The 20,338-nt window shown below is 39.2% G+C and overlaps 1 protein-coding gene across 4 annotated transcripts in view; it reads right to left on the bottom strand.

The window, feature by feature from the left end:
• The window catches only part of LOC146964794 (partitioning defective 3 homolog B-like), a 199,702-nt gene extending 179,992 nt beyond the window's left edge, over nucleotides 1-19,710 (bottom strand). For all 4 annotated transcript variants that reach the window (XM_085766116.1, XM_085766115.1, XM_085766117.1 and 1 more), the window contains exons 1-3: nucleotides 19,440-19,710; nucleotides 18,154-18,379; nucleotides 8,180-8,281 (exon numbers count right to left, since the gene is read on the bottom strand). In XM_085766116.1, the coding sequence (XP_085622242.1) occupies nucleotides 8,180-8,281; nucleotides 18,154-18,270 (219 nt within the window). In that variant the 5' untranslated portion in view covers nucleotides 18,271-18,379; nucleotides 19,440-19,710. The remainder of the gene's footprint in view (nucleotides 1-8,179; nucleotides 8,282-18,153; nucleotides 18,380-19,439) is intronic.
• Nucleotides 19,711-20,338: the final 628 nt, after the last annotated feature.

Genomic DNA, 20,338 nt, shown 5'->3' with positions numbered 1-20,338 from the left:
AAGCCTAAAATATAAATAAATAAATACAAATATGGCTGTTATGGCACAAGGAAATGGAAATGGAGAATTCATTCTGTAATAAATAAACAAGAATTAAAACTTACTCAGCCACTATAACACAGGGAAACAATGCCAGTAAGCCTTAATGATATACAGGCAAAGCTATAAAAAAAAATATTATTAACACTTCACACAACACTAATATGATTATTAAGCTTAACACATAGGTTCAAGGTGAACAATGAGATTTGTTGGATGCCTGTCTGCTTCATTTAACTATCAGGTTTGGGGTAAATTGCCTGGGATTAAAATGTCATGATTAAATGTGGACTGTGTCAGAGGCCACCCACACAAATCGATGCTTCTTAATATGTCTGCATGTTTTTCTAATCCCTTTCGAGTCTCATTGTTTTGATCTGGGTCATGGTTCAATTAATGTCGACATGTTAACCGGCAAGACACACTGACACGCAAAATGCTATAAGAACCTTATCATCAACCACCTTAATGCACAAACACACAACTTACAGCACGCTGCACCTAAGAACCCAATCAAATACTGCTCGTCTGTCGGGTGCCATTGTCTTCATTATCTTGTCACGCCAGAATAAGCAGCTATGAATAATCACATTGCAACTGCATCATCTTTATGAATCAATACTTTAAACACACAGCCTTTGTATGTATGCGTGTGTGTCTGTGTGTGTCTATGTGTGTGTCATTTTCAGGGGTGAGGCTGGTGCTGGGGAAGTTTCTGTCAGCAAGTATACACTGCACAGTCTTAATGTACATGTCATTTATGATAAAAACTGTGGAGGAGGATTATGGGGCATTATGCATAATAACCCTTCCAACAGGGTCATAATTGCCTCATTCTGACTGGCTTGTGTTTTCTCCCTCAAAATGACAGAGCTAAGCTACTGTAGGAGAAGGGAAGAGGAGAAGAGAGACGGCAAGGAAAATGAGGCAGAGAGAGAAAATGGGCAAGGAGGGACATGACATGTACAGCAATAAGAGAGCCGGATGAGGAGTTGAGGAGGAGGATGACGCTGAAAAATGCAGATGTTGGAAAAAAATATTTGAGTAGCTAAAGAGTTGGTTTTTGTAATTCTGAAGTCAGAGGGGTAAAATGTGTTTCTCCAGAAAGGAAGAAAGTATGTACAGTATATAGAGACGTATTGAAAGCATACAATACACAACAAGACACAAAGCTATTAGACTGACACTTAATGCCATTTAAAAAGTTTGACTAAAATAATGATGAATGGCGATGTGATTATTTCCCAGCTCCATTATAAATGCTATTACAAGTTCACACAGTGGTGGCAGCAATTAATCTGTAAACGATGCAACATTAATTTGGCCAAATTGCTTTTGCACATGCATTTATGTGTGTCTGTGTGTGTGTGAGTACGTACGTCAAAAATGGTGCAGCAGCTCCACGTTATCGTTTCTCACTCACTTGCTAAATGAACATTTCTGTGAGTCGTCATTCATCTGTATCAAGAACTATCACATGTCCACATATATGAATGTAGTGTGCATGCTATGACTTACAAAGGCAGCGCTCAGACTGAAAGACGGACACAAACGAGCATTTTTTTACAAAGCTGCATCTGTGAGCAGCAGCAGCAGCAGAAGCTTGTGTTATTTACCACTGAGCAACAAAGCATTCATGATCATGGATATTAAAAACCGTAGCGTGAGAGAGCACAGGAGGGAAGGGAGGGCCCGCTGATAACATGAAACCTGCTCAGACTAATTTCCTCATTATCAGACATTTGGCTTCTTTGTAAATGATTCTGCTATTGTAGTGACCTTTAATTATTTTAATTTAGGTTTTAACCAGCAGATGGATTATTTAAAAAATGAAATCTGTGAGGGGTGGAACATTTTTATTGAAATAAAATCGAGAAAAAAAGAAAAGAAATCCAGACAATTTTTTGGCTCATCCCCAACCTTTTCCAAAGATGTAGGCTTGAGTAAAATAAAACGGGGAAAAACAAGAGGAAGTGAGCTTAATTTAGAGCCAAACAAAGCTTCAACACTGGTTACATTTCAGGTAGACACCTCTTCAGTGCTCAGTGTTTATTTACAACAGTTTCATATCACTGTCTAACACCAAGGCCTCATGGGTGTTCAATTTCTTCATCAGCTTTTTTCTAAATATAGTGTCTCATCTGCTCTGTTACATAAAGTTCATCAACGTTTTAATTTACCTTACATTTCAGCCGCTCTACAAAGAAGACGACAACGCGAAAGCATCATTTATGAAACGGAGATGAACTGTCTGATTGTATTTTCCAGAAAAAGGTTTTGGCTAACTGCAAGACTAACACACACAATCACACAAAATGCACTGCCTAGTGAGTTGGCCTGAGTCCACCAACAGTCCATCTTAATGTCTCCAAGTCAGACCATTTAAGGTTGTTTTATCCCATCCAACAGACAGACTGTATAATCGCCAGACATGTTTCAAGTTTGATCAATTCAAAGTGTATTTTAACTGGATTTATGAGGCAACTTACAAACAGTTCCCCAGCAAATTACACTATTATGGCATTATAGGTCCAAATGGACTAAATTTAAATTTCTCTGTGGAGGTGCCCACTGGAGAAGCCCAGGGACACCAGAGGTCTATAGTAACAAGCCTTTGTTTCATCTGATAGTTTTTGTAATAAACAAATCTGTGGCAAAGTTAATCAGGGAAGTCTACAAGAGTTTCCAGCTCATCGAATATACAGAGCAGTAGAGCAGTAATTACTATATAAGAAAATATAAATCTTGATACCTCTATTAGGTATTTACTCTGGAGACCATTTTCATTTCAGACATTGCATGCTTTATGTTTCTTACTATTAATAATGTTGAAAAGAAAGTGTCTTCAACTCACAGAGCACTGTTTTGCTAGAAGAGGAACCAACAGGCTGTCCTGGTAAAAAAGCTATCTGAATGAGGATGAACTATGATCAAGCCACCAGCAAGGTGCTGTGGATGTGTGTCGAGCAATCAATAGGATAATAAATGATGATTGGCACAATTACCCATGATCAAAGCTCAGCTCATATACTGTAGAGCTGCCCTTCTGGGAGCCTGCGTTGTTTAGTCTTTAAATATTTATTTCAAAGTAATAATCACATTATATAACTTTACATGAGTGTGTGTGTGTGTGTGTGTGTGTGTGTGTGTGTGTGTGTGTGTGTGTGTGTGTGTGTCTGTGATTTAGAAAAGACAAAGTTCATGTTTACAGTGTGAGCAAAGCACAACGTACGAACCTATGGGTATGTGTGGTGACAGTAAATAAACTGGAGAAAGCATTATGAATGGGTGCTTACTGTGGTCATGTGTATGCAGGCTTGATGAAGAGTGTTTATGTTAAATAGCACTGTGTGCACAGGGAGCGCATGCTGTGCTTCGGGTGTGTGTATGTGTGTGTGTGTGTGTGTGTGTGTGTGTGTGTGTGTGTGTGTGTGTGTGTGTGTGTGTGTGTGTGTGTGTGTGTGTGTGTGTGTGATTGATCAAGTGTATGTGATATTTATGTCCTAGAGCAAATGGCAATATCATGCAAGGCAACAGTGTCTCTCTCTATATATATATATATCTCTCTCTCTCTAACCATCTAAACATACCCTGGTCTCTGTGAGGCTCCTTCTGTAATACCTACAAGAGAAATACATTAGGAATTACACTTCCAGCTACAAAGAAAATGCTGATGGGAATCCATATTTCCTGCTTACTTTTCATTTTCCTTGGCATAAAGCTGTGAGTGAGTGAGTGGGACTGAGAAACAACATGTGAGGGAGACATTAGGGTACTAGCAAATAGGAAAGGGTGGAGGAGTGTGGGTGGTGGTCCGAAGGTAAACTTGCATATACCTCACACAATGTCTCTTCACGTTATTTTTCACTATATCTATAGGTGTGTTGGTTTTTTCCTTTTTCTTCAGAGGGAGTGTGGGGCGTGCTGCAGTATGTTTGTGCGTACATCCTGAACGATGATTACGGCTGCTGCAGATTATTTTCCAACAAGCGTTTAACTCTTCTGATTTCTGTCATTTCTAACTGCAGTTGTGGCATTATGCCAATTTGGCGACACTGTATCATCATCAGCACAGTGCATAATGAAAGGCACTGCAGTAAAAAAAAAAAGTGGTGAAGAAGAAAAGAGGCTCAACTTTCCTCAGAGAAGAATTTCCTAGAAAGGAATAGTTCAGACTTAAGTATTTGGACAATTACACATTTTTTGCTCTTCAGGATCTGTGCTTCAGCAATCATAACCCTTTTAAAACACAGTGACTAAACTGCAAGGCTTCAAGGATAATTGGACATGTGTTCTACTTAAAGTTTCTTGAGCAGCTGTGTGTTGTTTCAGTGTTAGTTCATGCACAAAAGAGTTCACGTTGGTTGTCAGAGCTGATTAACAGTCAAGTTGCCATTTGGATTGAAAAATTAGGCTAAAAAACAAGTGAAAAATCTGTCAGGGAGGTATCAAAGTCGGGGTCCACAGGAAATGGCAAATGAGCTGGCAGACCAGGGAGCAAGTCCTCTGGAGGTTTTTTGATTTGCGTGATGAAGAGAAAACAATTAATGAAAGCAGCTAGAGAGTCAAGAATACTCTTCAGGATACAGGTGCAGATAGTTATTTGTCAGTGATCGAGGGAGGACTCCATGACTATAACCTCAGATTCACCATAAGATGCAAACCTCTGGTGCATCTGAAAAACAGGTTTGTCTGGGTTTGATCATTCAACAGGATAATAGTTCTAAACACACATCCAAATGGACCAAAGAGCTCTATGAAAGAGATACGTACTGTATATTTCTACATATGTCTGAGTTGAAGATTACTCAGATACAAGGTGAGACTGGGCACTTGTAATATATTTCATTTCAAACTGCTGAAGCAAAAAAACCTGAAGAAAAATACACAGTAACTTTCCAAATACAATCTGAATTTTGGATAATTTTTTAACATGCTGTGCTGCAGGGCTTTTGTTTGTTGTCATCACAGTTAAAGCTGTTTGGGACCAATGTTAGTTCATAAATTTTGAGCTCTCTCCAAATGCATCACTTGAGTATATTTCAGAAATGGATTTTTGAAACTGTATTTTTGACCTCTACCCCGTCTTCAGCAGACCTCAAAAATCTTCTGTTTTCTTTGTGGTTATAAACCTAAAGCCAGGCAGTCAAGTCTGCCTGCAGTAAAACACTCATCTGGGATTAGAAGCCATTTATTCATCTCAGCTCAGTAATACTATGAGAGCCTTGCTCCAGAATCCAATGAATATTTCACACTTTCATTTCATATGCAATCTCTGGTGCTCAGAAGTGTGTAGTGCTGGATATCATTCTATACGGTTTATTTCTCTGTGTGTGAGTCTCGCCATATGTGTGTGTGTTCTGGGGAATTAGTTTGTGGCACTGTACTTGATTCCAGTATCAAAATGTGTGTTTTTGTGGTGTGCATGTGCGTTGAAATTTGGTTTTCCGATCCAAAGGTACGTTTTGTACAATTTCCAAGAATTCACAGGATGTTCACAAGAAGAGAATGTTTGAGGGAATATGAGGAGAGAAAAATTGCAAATTGTAAAACACCGGTCTGTAAATATAGCATGCATCTTTACACGGACACTTAAACACAGTCATAACAATCATATTCATTCCACTAAATTCTAGCCTTGCTGTGGAAACCTGCTAAACCAGCTTTAACTACCAACATACTGTACTATTCAAATGATTCAAGGCTTATCTAATCATTACTTCTAGCCAGACAGCTATACTTCTCCATTCTGATATCAACCATTAGATATCTGCTTCCTCAGTCTGGCTCACAATGAAAGGTCACTTTCACTTGAGCTCTTGGAACATTTTAACATCTTTTAGCTAGAGATCATTTATCAGGAGACCAAATACAGACCAAAAGAGCTAAAAGACCTTTATAAGGTGATGATATGCTAATATTGTATTTTAAGGTTATTCTACGACAGCAAAAAAAAAAAACCCCAAAAAACACAGGTAACCTCAAATAACTATTTTGCCTTTGAGAGGTCTGAAATGTAGATTACTAGGTGTGTCTCAAACTGTTGCTCCCTCACTGAGGAACACGTCATCTCCATAGTAACAGTGCAAATCGAAAATATGGCTCTATGCCAACTGTGGCCCAAAAGCTTTGTACCTTTAAAAAAAAAAAAAGTAAGACACCTGTGCTCCTTCACCTCACTATATAGACATTTAATACATTTCTTTTGTGAGTGATAAACTGGGATTTCTTTTTACATTATTAATTATGATAGCTGCCTTTCCCCACTTACCAACAACAACAAACATAATAAATATATTTTGTTTGCTTTATTAGCCTACAGTACTCTCTTGTATACAACCAATCTTTTTTGCAAACCAGAAATGTTTGGCTATAAAAGCAGTGCAGTAAAGCCCCAGTGCTGCTGTGACTGTCTGGTGGGCAACTCCAGGCTATAACGCCTCTAGAAATAAAATTGACACTGCACACTACAAACAAGATCACAGTGACACAGGGCGAGTGGCGACTAGCCAGCTGTGGGACCAGCGCTCAGTGCTCTCTGAATCTCCACAAATCCATGGCAACAAGTTCTCATAATAGCAATCCCTTGGGTCAGGTGATGGTCTTCTGACTCTGTTATTGCTCCTGTCACTGAGTCATACGGCCCCTGGGCTGAGGCTTAATGTGTCATGTTACCTCCCCATCCCCAGTTTGAGACATCTGAGGGCTCGTCAGGAAAACTCAGTCAACAGGGAAGACAATGGGCTATAAATGTCTCTAAAATGTCATGAGGCAATTTCTTCGGTGTAAAGATAGTTCTCAGTCACTTTTCTGTCTGCAACAACATTTCCAGGCAGTAACACTCAAAATGTTTAAAACAAGCTAGACTCACAAAAATGTATTTCCAATGACATCTAAAAATCAAGATCCAAGCCATAGGAATGATTATTTTGACACTGAGGCTTGTGTCCAGGTTACAGGGAGAGTCTGATTTCAGTTCTGTTAAAGCCCCAAGAGGAATTGCCAACTAGGCAATTTTGTTCTTAATTAGTTCAGAGAATCTCCAACAAATCCTGCAGTATTCATACACCCTTAAAGGCATACACTATGAGCCAAGGACAGGGAGATGTACTGTACTGTACATTATATTTTCTTGCCAGCAGGTTCCACAACTTTTACTGGCTGTGACCTAAATTAAGAATTCAGTTCGGCATAGGACGCAGACTCATTAAACACGTTGATGCCGTTATAATGTGCAGAGCCACCAAGAGAAGGCTCAAGATCCATTGAAGGTCCTGCGCCAGTGGTTTAAAAAGCCTTTAATCTGGGTAATTTATCACATTCTAATAATGCCGGAGTATGTGAGAAAATCTGAAGAACACAAGACTTTCCAAGGGGGAAAATGAAAAATGACATATTCCTCAGGGGAAAAATAAGAAAAACGGGGAATATATGGATTGAGTTTGCAAAGTCTCCAAAAGTGAATTGCTAATGACACTGCCTAACGCTACAGGCAACTTAAAACCATTTCCCTTTTTGAATTTTGCTTGTGAGGCAATATTCTATCCAAGGGAGTGGCTTATAGACCACTGCAGCTCAATACTCTATAGCTGAATAAGCGTGTGCGCACACACATATACACACGCACACACACACACACACAACCCACTCAAACATGCACAGGCATATATACCTTTCTGCATGCACATGCATACACACAGTTACGTGACTAATTAATAAGTATAAATCAAAAGGATTATATGCATTATATGAGAGGCATCAGGAAGGATTTAAGGGATAAAAATGGCTGAGTTAAATACAGTCATTTAGCAGATCTGTGGAGAGAACAAGAGCTGCCTGGCATGTGTTTCTCTCTCTTTATGGAAAGCCTGGCTGGATATTTGCTTAGTCACGTGCAATGTCTGTATAGTCTGCTGACTGGTCATTCAGAAAACAAGCCATTTTTAATGAATGACCACTGAAGTCTGACCTCTCCCATTTTAGTACTACATCACGGGTCAGCTTAAAGCCTCATAAAATCACTTAATTGTTCACAGTTGCAGTCATTTCATACTCTATTTGGATGAAAGGGAAAGAACTTCCATCCTAAAGCAGGATCATACGGAAAACATTAAACCCCACCACCATCCGAGGTCCTTACCTTGTCCTTGTCTTCCACCAGATCACTGAGAATATCATCAGGGTCCAGAATCCCTCCATCACAGTATTCGACATGGTGAGTCCGGAGCAGGAAATCTCCTTCCTATAACACAGCACACAACATATGAAAATACACAATTACAGGACATTCTGTTCATGTCAGTATTCATGATCAGTAGATGAGCCTTAATAGCATAATAGCAAACATTTATTGTTAGGACAGTGGTCCAACCTGACCACAGTCTATTGAATATTCTGTTCCATTTTAAGATGAAAATCCCTTTGAAAGAGCAGAGCTGGTTAATCACCAGTCTCTGCAACTTCCTGTTGACTAGGGCTGAGTATCGCTACTGATTTACTGAACTGATTTGATTCCGATTCACAAGGTCCTGATTCGATTCGATATTGATTAATTCAGAGAGATTTCAATTTTAATACTAATTTGCTTGGTTATGAAAGAGATTTTCACAAAACTAATGTTGCAAATTGTACAAAGATAGAAATCCCTAACCTTGTAGGTATTAAAAATATTCAATATTAAATTGACTTAAAAAGCAGTTACAGTACATTAATGCACATTTGACCAAACCCAGAAGTAAACAGTGCAATGACAACATTAAAAGATCGATCTAAGGTTTTTATGAATTGATATCGGATCTTTCAAATGAAGATCGATATATATATATTTTTTAAACCCAGCCCTACTGCTGACACAATTAATTAATGTATATCTACGACAGAGCATACGAGGCAGTCAGCCAATGTCTTGGCATTGCCATCTTAACTTGTATTTAAAGGTACACATCATGATATGGACACATTGACCACCAGTGATGAAATGTTGGTTTTGTTTTTTTGTTTTTATTCTAATGGAGACTTAAAAAGCAAAAGCAAAAGCTCAGAGCAACCATACATGTCTCCTGGTCTGGTCAGCAACAGCAACTCATTCTTTTTGCTTTTCTTTTTTGCAGCCCCATCTGTTCCGCCTCCCCTCCCATCTCTGCTCTCTCTGCTCTCTCTCTCTCTTGTTTCTTTCATCCACACATTTTCCATGTTTCCCCAGGTACCTCATACAGATTACGACTCCGACTTGGCCCTTTCTCTCTCCCTCCTCACTCCCTTTTCTCCGCCGCGTTGGGTCTGTGATTAATGACATCAACACTACACTGGACAGCTGACTACATGGAGCTGGTTGTTGAACAACATATTGAGACAACACACGCATCTGCACGCACAGGCACAAACACAGCCACATGCACATACACACACACACACACAGCCTAGGGAGAGGTATGAGTCAAAATGTTTCATAGTGGTTCTCCATTAAATCATTCTTTCAGGGTCAGGTGCTTTTCAAAAACTTCCCTCAGGGAGAGTGTCAGATGAAGCAAAGCGCTCTGTATCCCTGGATATCATTGGAAGTCTCAATGTCAATACTAGTTCCTAGTCTGAACTCAACTCTGCAACAACTTTCTTCTCTAATTATTTGATAGCATAAATTAGCTGCTTTGTAACAGCAGGAGAACTACCTATTAGATAGTTTCAAGCTGTTTGGATATGTACTTATACAGTATACTTTTGATGTTGCAACACAACATGCGACTCAGCTGAGTTCATTAAAGCTATGGATGATGATCTTGGTGATCAATGACTGTCATTAATAGCTTATGCCTTTATCAATGTCAATACATTGGCTTGTTTTCCCATCACACACACTAAAGAGAAGAGAGAGAAAAATTATCATATAAAGCAGAGATTCAGATCCTATGTTATATTTAGTAAATATTCTTAATGTATGTGGAAATAACAGTGTTCATTCAAACTCACTGATATTATCAAACTGAACTGGGTAATAAGGCTAGTATAAAGGTGAAAGTGTTGTTAGTCATTCTTCCTCTGCCAGCTGAGATTTGTAAGTCACATACAAATACAAGTGTGTTTGCTTACTTGAGGTTAAGTATTGATGCCTAGTTAAATATAACGTGGCCCATGTTTACTCTGTATCAAAAAAAGGAGAGGTCACACGCACATCCGTACCAAAAACTTTGGGCAGGTGCTGAGCCAAAAATGCAAGACTTAAAACGAAAGAAAAAGGCTCGCACACCGCAGGGCTCCTAAATGCAGTCCATTTATTATCAGGAACGATGTAACGTTTCGAGCAAAACTGACGAAGAGCTTTTGCTCGAAACGTTACATCGTTCCTGATAATAAATGGACTGCATTTAGGAGCCCTGCGGTGTGCGAGCCTTTTTCTTCCATGTTTACTCTGTGACATCACAAAACTAGATATTTCAATGGCTTTACACCCACCACTGTTGCTCAAGACTCTCCTGTGTCCCTCCTTTCCTGCTGGAATACATTTTTATAACTCTATTGTAACACTGACTTGGCAGACACCCAGGCCAGATGAAGGACAGAGATGTTCAAAATTAGCATTTACATATTTTATATTCTTTTTTGTACAATGTTTATCTTCAATGAGCACTATCAATCAGGAATTTGAGGTTTATTAAAGCAGATAACAGCGGCACGGCCGTTTCGGCTAATGTTGTGTTCAAGGCAGGCTTTTGAAACCGTAAGTTACAGCTTCAAGTCACAACTACGACTTGGTAGCGTTCCAGGTAACCCGTAGCTCGTGTTTTTACCGTCCTGTTGTCTGTGAAAGTCCCCTGTAACGGCCACTCGTAACTTCCGACCCGTGAACTCGTACCAGATCGAACTGGTATGACTTCACAGGAAGGAAAAACACAAAGTACGAGTTTCCTTGAACGCACCATGAGTTAGCAGCCCCCGCCCTTGTCAGGCATCAATTGGTCCTCGTGCTACGTCACCACATTCACGCGCATCCCTTGGCTGCACACACAGCCCTTCATGCCGTTCTCTCCCCTCATTGGATAACACTTGTATCCCACGAGGAAAATTTTCTCCTCGGGTTACAACAGAGCAGAGTGACGGAGAGACTCGTGTTTAGGCTGAAATACTTCATGTAAGTGATTGCTGACGGAAAATAGGACTATTTAGGACTTATATTAACAAAAACATTCCACTGATATCTGCTTTAACTCTTAGCAGAAAAAAAAAAAGTTTAATGTAAAAAGGTTTTGTATCTTTTCTGCCGTTGACACATCATATCTGTGTCCAGTGTTTTATTACCCCTTGGGCTTCTAAAATTTTGTATTTAACTGGCAAATTAACTATGACATGACAAAAAGACATGATAACTGTATGTCATGTTTTACATTCTTTATATCACAAGACTACGGCGAGTGCAACTCTCTCTTGGCTTGCTTACAACCATTATGTTTGATCTAACAGTCTATCAAGGGAATTTAAAAGTAAGACGAATGTGTTCAAACCCAGCTCTGGTTGCCAGGTTCACATTAAAGCCTCAGGGTCCTCTGGGCCCCAGCAGTTCACACAGCAGACTATAAACTGTGTTTTCATTTCAGTTAATATTGTGTTTTAGGGTTGCATGGTCCAAAACAAATTAGCAATTGATCGAATTACAACAAACCAACTGACAAACCCAGAGCCTCAGGGTAGTTTGCTCACTTTGCCCCCTTAGTGATATCAGTAATCTTTCACTCGAGGAAAAAATTTTCTTATCCTCTATTTCTTGCAAAGCTGCATTATTGTCTAACATTACTGTGGTCAACTGAGATGATTCTAATCAATAGCTATATTAGTCATTTAGTCACAGAATCACAAAGTTGTGTGGTTCCTCATTTCATTTCATTATAAATTGAGCACTTCATGGCTTGTAGGTATCAGCTATCCTGTAATGGACAAATCCTAACCCTGTACGTATTTCTAGAATATTGGGGTACTCAGACTTTTGGTGGGACACAATAAGGTATTTGAAGACATCACATGATATGATTATTCTGTCTTTCATATCCTGGTGAACTTTATATTTTTTTGTTAAGGACTAATGGTAGTGCAATGAGACGTGGTTTAATGTAAAGCTTAGAAGAACTATTCATAGCGTCACAAGCTGTGTAACTATGAACAGGTACAAACAGCGTCGTCTTGACATCTTGCTTCTACCTTGCTCTTTACTGGCCTCATCGTTTTTAAATCCAAAATGCAGACACACATTTGACTACGTTGAGTCATTTCTGCCAATGTTTTTCAGAGGCGTGTGCAGCTAATTTATATATACACCGGACTGAACCTATGGTGCTGCGGCTGCAGATGGTTTCTAATATTACTTAACCACCTCATACAGTGACAAGTTTGCACTGATTTACTAATTCTGCAAACTACAAATAGTTCATTTAATTTTATAAAAAATCATGGCAGACAGGATACCACTGTGATTGCTTCAGCAGCTCTACACCAACACTCACATGACCACATTGTGACAGTGTTACAAATCCACAGAAGAGTGTAAAAGATATATCAAAATATTTTGGGTCTAATGAATTTATATTAGAATATTCAAATGAAGACAGATGTTAATACGAGAAGAGATTTTTTTCAACCCAGATTTATTGTTCACTATAAACTACATTTATTAAAGAGACAAATTAAAGCATCAATCACGATATAGATGATTAATTGATAATACTTCATGAAAATGTTTAAAAATATATATAAAAAAGTCTTTGGGTTCAACAGTACAATAAGTAACAGTTTGAAGTTGATTTGTTTTCAAAACACATTGTCTCTTTGTGTTTAAATCTGATCACTACGGATTTGAGTCAGAGACTGGAAACGCAATCAAATGCATGTTTTCATTGCAGCAGGAAAAAAACAGTGTACATAGTGATTAAAAGGTAAAACACCAACATCCAACAGCCTGAATCCTTTAATGATCAGCTGCTTTTTCTAGGTCAACAACACCCTGTGATCTCTTGTTACAGTGGACAAGTCGAGAAGACAAGATGGAGGGGTGGAGAGATAAGAGCTGGGGGCGAAATCATCAAATCTGATATGCACGGGGTGAAGATGTATAATGTGTTACATGTTTTTTGAGGAAGTGCAGAAACCCTGTAACTCCAAATCTAAAAGTTTAAAACCTAGAGGGACACTTGGATTTTGTAGGAGTTAAGATAAGAGTTGTAAACACACTGATCTAATCTGAAAATCAGGGGGATTAGTACTTAATACAGTGTTTTGCTTGATGCTAATTCAGATACTAGACGGTCTAGGTATTTAACTCTCAGGACATGATCTAGAAAGGAGTTAAAACACTACGTAGATTATTCAGTGTTCGGTATGCGTGTAACAACCCCACCTCACTCCCTTTCTTCATCTCAGCAGCCAGCCTTTTACATGTGCTAGCTGACACAAAGGTTTGGTATGCATGCTGCTGTCAAAGCTGAGGGCAGTGCAAGGAACTGGACAGTAAGTAAGTTAGTAAAATTACTTACTTACAGAGAAACAGTGATCCAGGGTTAACTTAAAGCACACTCGGGAGCTCTAGCAGTCAAATGTAAAAAGCACACTTCATGCTAAATACTGCAGCAGGTTCAACCTGAGGAAGTTAACATCTTTTGATTAAAAAAAAATGCATTTCCAACATTTGGGTCCTGGGTCTCAGAGATCTAGAAGTATTACAGTTTTAATCCATATTATTCCACATATGCCAGTTTTATATTGCTGGAGCAGTGGAGCCCCTCTGTCTGTCATAACAAACACCATTCTGTAGCGTCAGTGAATACTCATGAATCACATGCAATCTGTGGAAAAATAACAAAATCTGAGTTGCATTGTCCCTTGACCCATCTCACCACCCAGCAGTAACAAAGCTTGTCTTCTTGCCAGTGGCAGTGCCATGGTAACCATTACCCAGGCTGTTAGCATTTCAGCATGCCACATCTCGGCTGGTACAAGCTCAGTCCTCACTCAACTAGTCAGGTTTCTTCATATTGATGCTTCAAAATCAGATTTCATGGACACCTTATAATGGTAAACAGCAAATGTAAGCAAATTTTAGAATTTATTATCCGTGACGACCTGAAAACTAACAGCAATATTTCTTAGATATTGATTATCTAACAATATGGCAAGCTTGTCAAGTTACTGTTTAATCTGATGAAGCATGTGCACCACTGTACAGAATAGAATAGAATAGAACAGAACAAAACAGAATAGAATAGAATAGAATAGAATAGAATAGAATAGAATAGAATAGAATAGAATAGAATGGTCAAAGTCCTGCAGGGAGGGTGGCACGCGTCGCCTCACTCCTCCCTCCCTCTTAGGAGTAATTGCATGAGCTCTGGCATGAGGCCAGAATGCTTTTACGATTTTATCAGCTTGTTGGGCCACGCCTCATCAGCATTCCTACTCTGGCTAATGAAACTACAGCACACACCCACATAGACAGGATCCTTCTGATACACATCCACCTAACAATTTAAAAGTGTGGGTATACACATGCAGTATACAGCATCGGATTACAAAATCAACTTTCACCGTGGGTTTGTGTACCTTTGGCTGTTTGATATTACACAGAAATACAACCTACGTCTTGGCAGACACTGAACATAGAGCCACATAAACAGGCATCCATGATCACGCAACTACACACTTGTCTGTTTGGCCAAGGGTAATTAAGAAGACTGTCAACAAGCTGATAACTTCCTGACAACTCCCCACAAAAAAACAAAAAGGCTTCCTCCCTCCTTCCTCTTTCTCTAACCACTCTTCCTCTTCGAGATATCTCCCTTTTTTTGCATTTCTAACCTTTGTTCCTTACAAAGTTTCATTCATGTCTTCCCCACTGCCTCTCTACAGTACATGAACCTCACATATGACTGTTCCTGTAATACCACTTTCACCCTCTATTTCTCTACCACGTGTGTTTTGCTTTCACCTCCACTCATCAAGAGAATAAGAGAAAGTAATATAGCTGTCAGTGAGCTGTTGTAAAACAAATAATTACAGATCATGTACTGAGTTAGGAGGGTGACAATTAACCTAATGCTGTCACACAAGCTGAGTGACAGGCAAACTAACTCACTGACTAGTCCACGAAGAAACTTCTTAAAGGCCGAATATCAAGATAAGCAATTTCAATTCTGTATCTAGTTAACTTCATTGTGCTCTGTATGTCATCTGCAGTCATTCACATCTTGAAATTATGATACATGTTTTCCAAATCCAAAGGAATTAATGGTTGGCCAATAAATAATCTGTCAAACAGAACCAAAAAAGCAGAAAAACGTATAATCTTAATAATGCTTTTCAAACCTGCTTCACTGTTGTTGTTTTTCTCATAGTAAGATATATCACTGTGATAAGCCAATGATTGGAAAACATTATGAACGAATGCATCACAAAAATTGCCAGAACTCATTTTTTATACTATTTAATAAAGTGAGAGAGAGATGAGTAGAGCTTTAGAGCTGAGACTCTACTGGATACACATTAGAATAACAAAGGGCAGGTGCAACCTACATACTGAAACATCAGCACTTTCTTATTGTCAATCACTTTCTAATCCCATTTGTCACTCCTGTGCCACCTTTGGCTTCATACTGGGTAACACAAAAGGCCATAGAATTCTAATAATTCAGGTGTAATCAATGTGAAACTGGGATTTAAAAAAAAAAATTAAATGCACCTAAAATACTAAATAAATCCTCTCTGGAACTGAAATCTCTCAAATTTAACACTAAACCTCATAGATTACCGACTTATTTCAAGATAACTAAAACGTAGCTTTAATGACTATTTTCAGCGTTCGCTCCTCCTAAGCAACGCTGTGGGAACTCAACAAAGCAGCTGATAAATGGGACAGCTATGGCTACTTAGCTACAGCAGTTGCAGGCTGGAACATGCAAGATAATAAAATGTTTTTAGTACAAACAGCATACTTTTTAAGTAGGATGAGGGAGTTAGGGAGGAAGGGGAGAGAGGGAGACAGTCTCAGTGACTATTTAAAAACAGGATAGCACTGGGAGGGGAAATTAGCGCTTGGACAGCTCTGTAACATACACATATCCTGGTTTTCTAAACATAAAACACACCAACAACCGTAATAACACAACACTGCACATCAGCGTTGTATTGCAATGACATGGGTAGCAATAGAAACAAATATGTAAAGAAGGAAAATGAGATTAGATTTAGCAATTAAAGAGAGGAAGAAGGAACAAGAGGGTGGTAAGATAAAAGTGAACACTAATAAAAAAGGAGAATATTTAAAATGTGAAACAATAGACAAGGAAAAGACAGGGATGCCAAAATGATCCAAAAGGAAGAACAATGAAAATATAGCTTTAAAAAAAGAGGAATGTCAAGACAGTAAGAGAAGGAGGGATTGGGAAACGCTGACAAAGGTGTGGGAAGAGAGAAGGAAAACAGACAGCGAGGTTACGATAAAGAAGAGGCACCGTGGGAGAGCAATCCAAAACACACACGGTGTGCATGTGCTTAACAAGGCACTTCATTCACAGACAGGAAACACCGTATTTAAACAATGAGAGAGCTGATCGATAGAGCAGGGAGGTGCATCGTTACACACGGTGCAGCTGCAAGAAAACACCCTGTCACCTTGTCTCTCAGTAAACCTTACTAACACCTACTGCAGTTGCATTCAAAATACATTTTCGTTGGTAAATCAGTGTATCTCCTACCTGCTGGACAGCAACCCTTACATTAGTGTTACATCCGAGGGGCAAAGCAAATCCAAAGGCAATTTGGGGGGGCAACATCATGATTTGTTAGCTGTTGCTTAGTCCCATCTGTGATATGAACCTTCCACACGTTACTCTGTGTGTTGCGATTCAAGTCACGGGTTAATATACAGATTGTGGAGTGTACAGGACTATCTGCTGCTGCAATTTTCTTCAATCTGAATGTCCATGTTGTTACTTTTTAGAGATTAGAGAAAGCCTCTCATTTGAGGAGTTCAAATGACAAGTGAAGGTTGCTACTGTGTGCAGGGTTATGAGGGAGGTGAAGTGGAGATGTACCAGTCAGAAAGAAAAGGCTGATAAATCAGATGAAGGAGGCAAAACACACAAGAGCACTCAGCGGGGAGGAGGAGTATGGGTAGATGAAAGGAGATTAAGAGGCTAAAAAGGTAGAGAGACTAGGAAAAAGAGAAGGATGGAAATAATGAGGGCATCTCCAAGTGCTGACTTTGTGTCTGTCTCACATAAACACAAGCATAACTTCAACATTTCTCCCTCAATCACAACCGAGGCAAGCTATCTATATGACTGGCGTGCTCTTTGAATAATGGAGCCAATATGAAGCCAGTCACTGAAAAGATTTGGTTGTCTGATGGGGGTCACAGAGTTCCCGTCCTAAGAGCAACGCAGGAGAATCAACAGCAGTCATAAAGGAATCGCGGGAGGGAGATATTTGCATTTTACACACACAACCAAAGTGGGATTGACTCGTGCCTGCACCCGTCTGGACCATCACAATTCACATCAGACATCCGTTTTAATTTTTCATACAAGAATTATGGTGAACTGGACCTCCTGGCTTTATCTAATTTCCCAAGACTTTGGGATGTGAAAATCATATGGTCCTTTCATGATATAAAAATGACAGAGCTTTCGATTATTCTTTTATGACTTCAGGGAAAACCTCAAATATTATGAAAGCACTGCTTCATAAAAAGTTATCTCGCCTCTTTTCTAAGTCTTTCAGGAGTTCATGAAAATCTTTTCACATTATTACAAAACTACTTCTTACAATTAATAATGTAGCTAACCGGTGGCTGGAAGGTCAGGAGAACTCAAAGAGAGATAGAATTAAATTTATTCATGCTTTTGTTCGTGTTCTTGAGCTCACTGGACTATCTGTATCAATGACAATGAAGTCTTATTCTACCACATTGGGGCCACAGAAAGTTTAACAAATGAGCAGTTTAATGAAGAAAACATGTCATAACCGCCTTTTTACTGTAGGTGATCTACCAGCCTGACATATTTGAGAAACAACAATAATTCTTCATGCTAATATTTGTGCAAAGAGCAGTTGTAGCAAAAAACAGCATCTGAACCGTACCTGTTCTAGGAGTTTTCTGTATCTCTGCGTGGCTTGCTGGATGAGGTCCCTCACAGTCCAACCATCCTTGCAGGGCACGACAACCCCTGTCTGCCCAAACGTCACTGTCACTTTCATCTTGGCACCGTCTGCTTCATCCAAGGTGAGGCTCCTCTGGTTATGAGTGATGAACAGTGGTGATAGTGACGCAGGAAGGCTCCAAATTGTAAAATGTCCCCCAGAAAGTCTTGATGAGAAGGCAGGGATGTGATGAGCCCAAAAAAAAAGGTAAACAAAAATGGTGGGAGAAAAAGCAGAGAGTAGTTTAGGGTCAAAATCTAACAACACTTGCATCTAGATAAAGTTAATGACCTGATGCAACACAATGTCAAGTGGTGTAACCAGTATTTCTTCATAAAACTGTGACTATATACAGGAAAATAAATTTGGACTCAAATGTGGAATAAATGTAATTCACTTTTGTGATGCAACACTATGTTTCTTGACAAATTTTACATCATTTGTTGCATTATTTAGAAGAAAATATGTGTTTTTAGGTTAAGTCCTGCTCAGTGTCAAAATGCATAAAAATTTAAATATATATATAATAGATATATAATAATAGATATATAATCTATTTCAAATTAATGTTAAGAAAATGTACTTTTTATTGCTACTCTTAAATCCACTATAGTTGGATCAAATGACAAAACCCCCACATGAGTATAAAATGTACATTTTAACAAATCTGATGCTTTTAAAAACTTTTTTTTTTTAAAGATATTTTGGAATTGCTCATCTTGCCAACCTTTATTTGTCACTGACCCATACGAAACTCAAGTTTCTTCATAAGGCACACACATTCACACACTCTGGTCACTGAGCTCCTTCTTAAAACTGACAGTGCACGTCTACCAAAACAAACAACAATACAACTGACTATAATGTAAGCAGTATATGCATTACATTAAACGCACCACAGTCTTTTCATTTTACAGTTGCGTTATAGGTGGCAAACCACGAGTGTGTGCGCTGTGTCATTCCTCCCAGAGAGAGTTAACTGACTGTGGCTGTAAGTTTACCTGAGGAGCGTTAGCTGCCTGTCAGCTAGCTACAGCTGGCTAAAAGTAATTAGCCTGGTATGTAACCTGGCCCGGCTAAGAGAGCGAGCCGTGTTAAGAAAGCATTCCCTTAACGAAACCACGCGCCCTTCCCCGCCACCAAACAACTTCTTTGGACAAACAAGAAAAACAATATCAAAACTTTTGACACAAGGTAAACGAGCCACGCTAGCTCACGTTAGCCACCTTAGCTGAACTTTGGAGGGAGGGATGCAGTCGCTCGGGCATCATTCCACAAGTTTTCCCTCTCGGAAGTTTCCCTTTCTCCGAGCGGTCAGTAGCATCCACTTCATCACCGACACACACAGTGTGACAACGTAGACGTTGTTTTCATATTCAGGGACGGACTGGAGGAACTTTAAACGCCAAACAGACCACTTCACTGTGTTGGAAAAGTTTTGAGATGCCTTCACTGTCGTCCGCTCCTCCTGGCCAGTTCCTGACCAGCTCCTCCACCGCTTGTTGCTGTCACATTCTTAAAGGAGACCCGCTCTATTTATTGAGCGAAGAGATAATGCTCAGTTCATGGAGCCACAACATCACAGTCAGTGTTCTGAAAGTAAAGTATGGAATAGAATAGGCTACATCAACTGTTGTAGTGGTAGAAAATGTAGGAATATTTATTTCACAAAAACAGCACTGTAGTTCCATGAAAATGATCCAGGTTAATGAGTTACACACAGATACTGGTGTAGGATCAAAAGTGTGGCAAATGTGCCAGCATAGTAGCTACCACATAAGTCATATGGGAGAGTAGGCTATGTGGTCACTTCATAAAGTTAACACAGTTTTTTTCCTCTCTTCTAGGTTTGTTTTAGTCTCCATAAAAGTGAGCATGAAGATGCTAAAACACTGATAAAGTTGGTTGTGAGTTTTGTCACTTTGGATCACAAACCCACCTTACACTCAACTATTTAATCCATTGTTGATTAAAAAGGAAAGTAAGTAAGTAGCCTAAGTGATGATATCAAGGGATCCACACTATTACAGTAGACATCAAGATTCAGTGCGCACAAACCTAACAAAACCTAATCAAACCCCTTGAACATCTTCTGCTGCCTGGCACTAGTTCAGCATTATAGTGT

This window comes from Trachurus japonicus, chromosome 21, assembly GCF_045865225.1.
Source record: "Trachurus japonicus isolate A0001 chromosome 21, Traja_1.0".
Lineage (NCBI taxonomy): Eukaryota > Metazoa > Chordata > Actinopteri > Carangiformes > Carangidae > Trachurus > Trachurus japonicus.
This window is presented reverse-complemented; position numbering and strand designations above follow the sequence as displayed.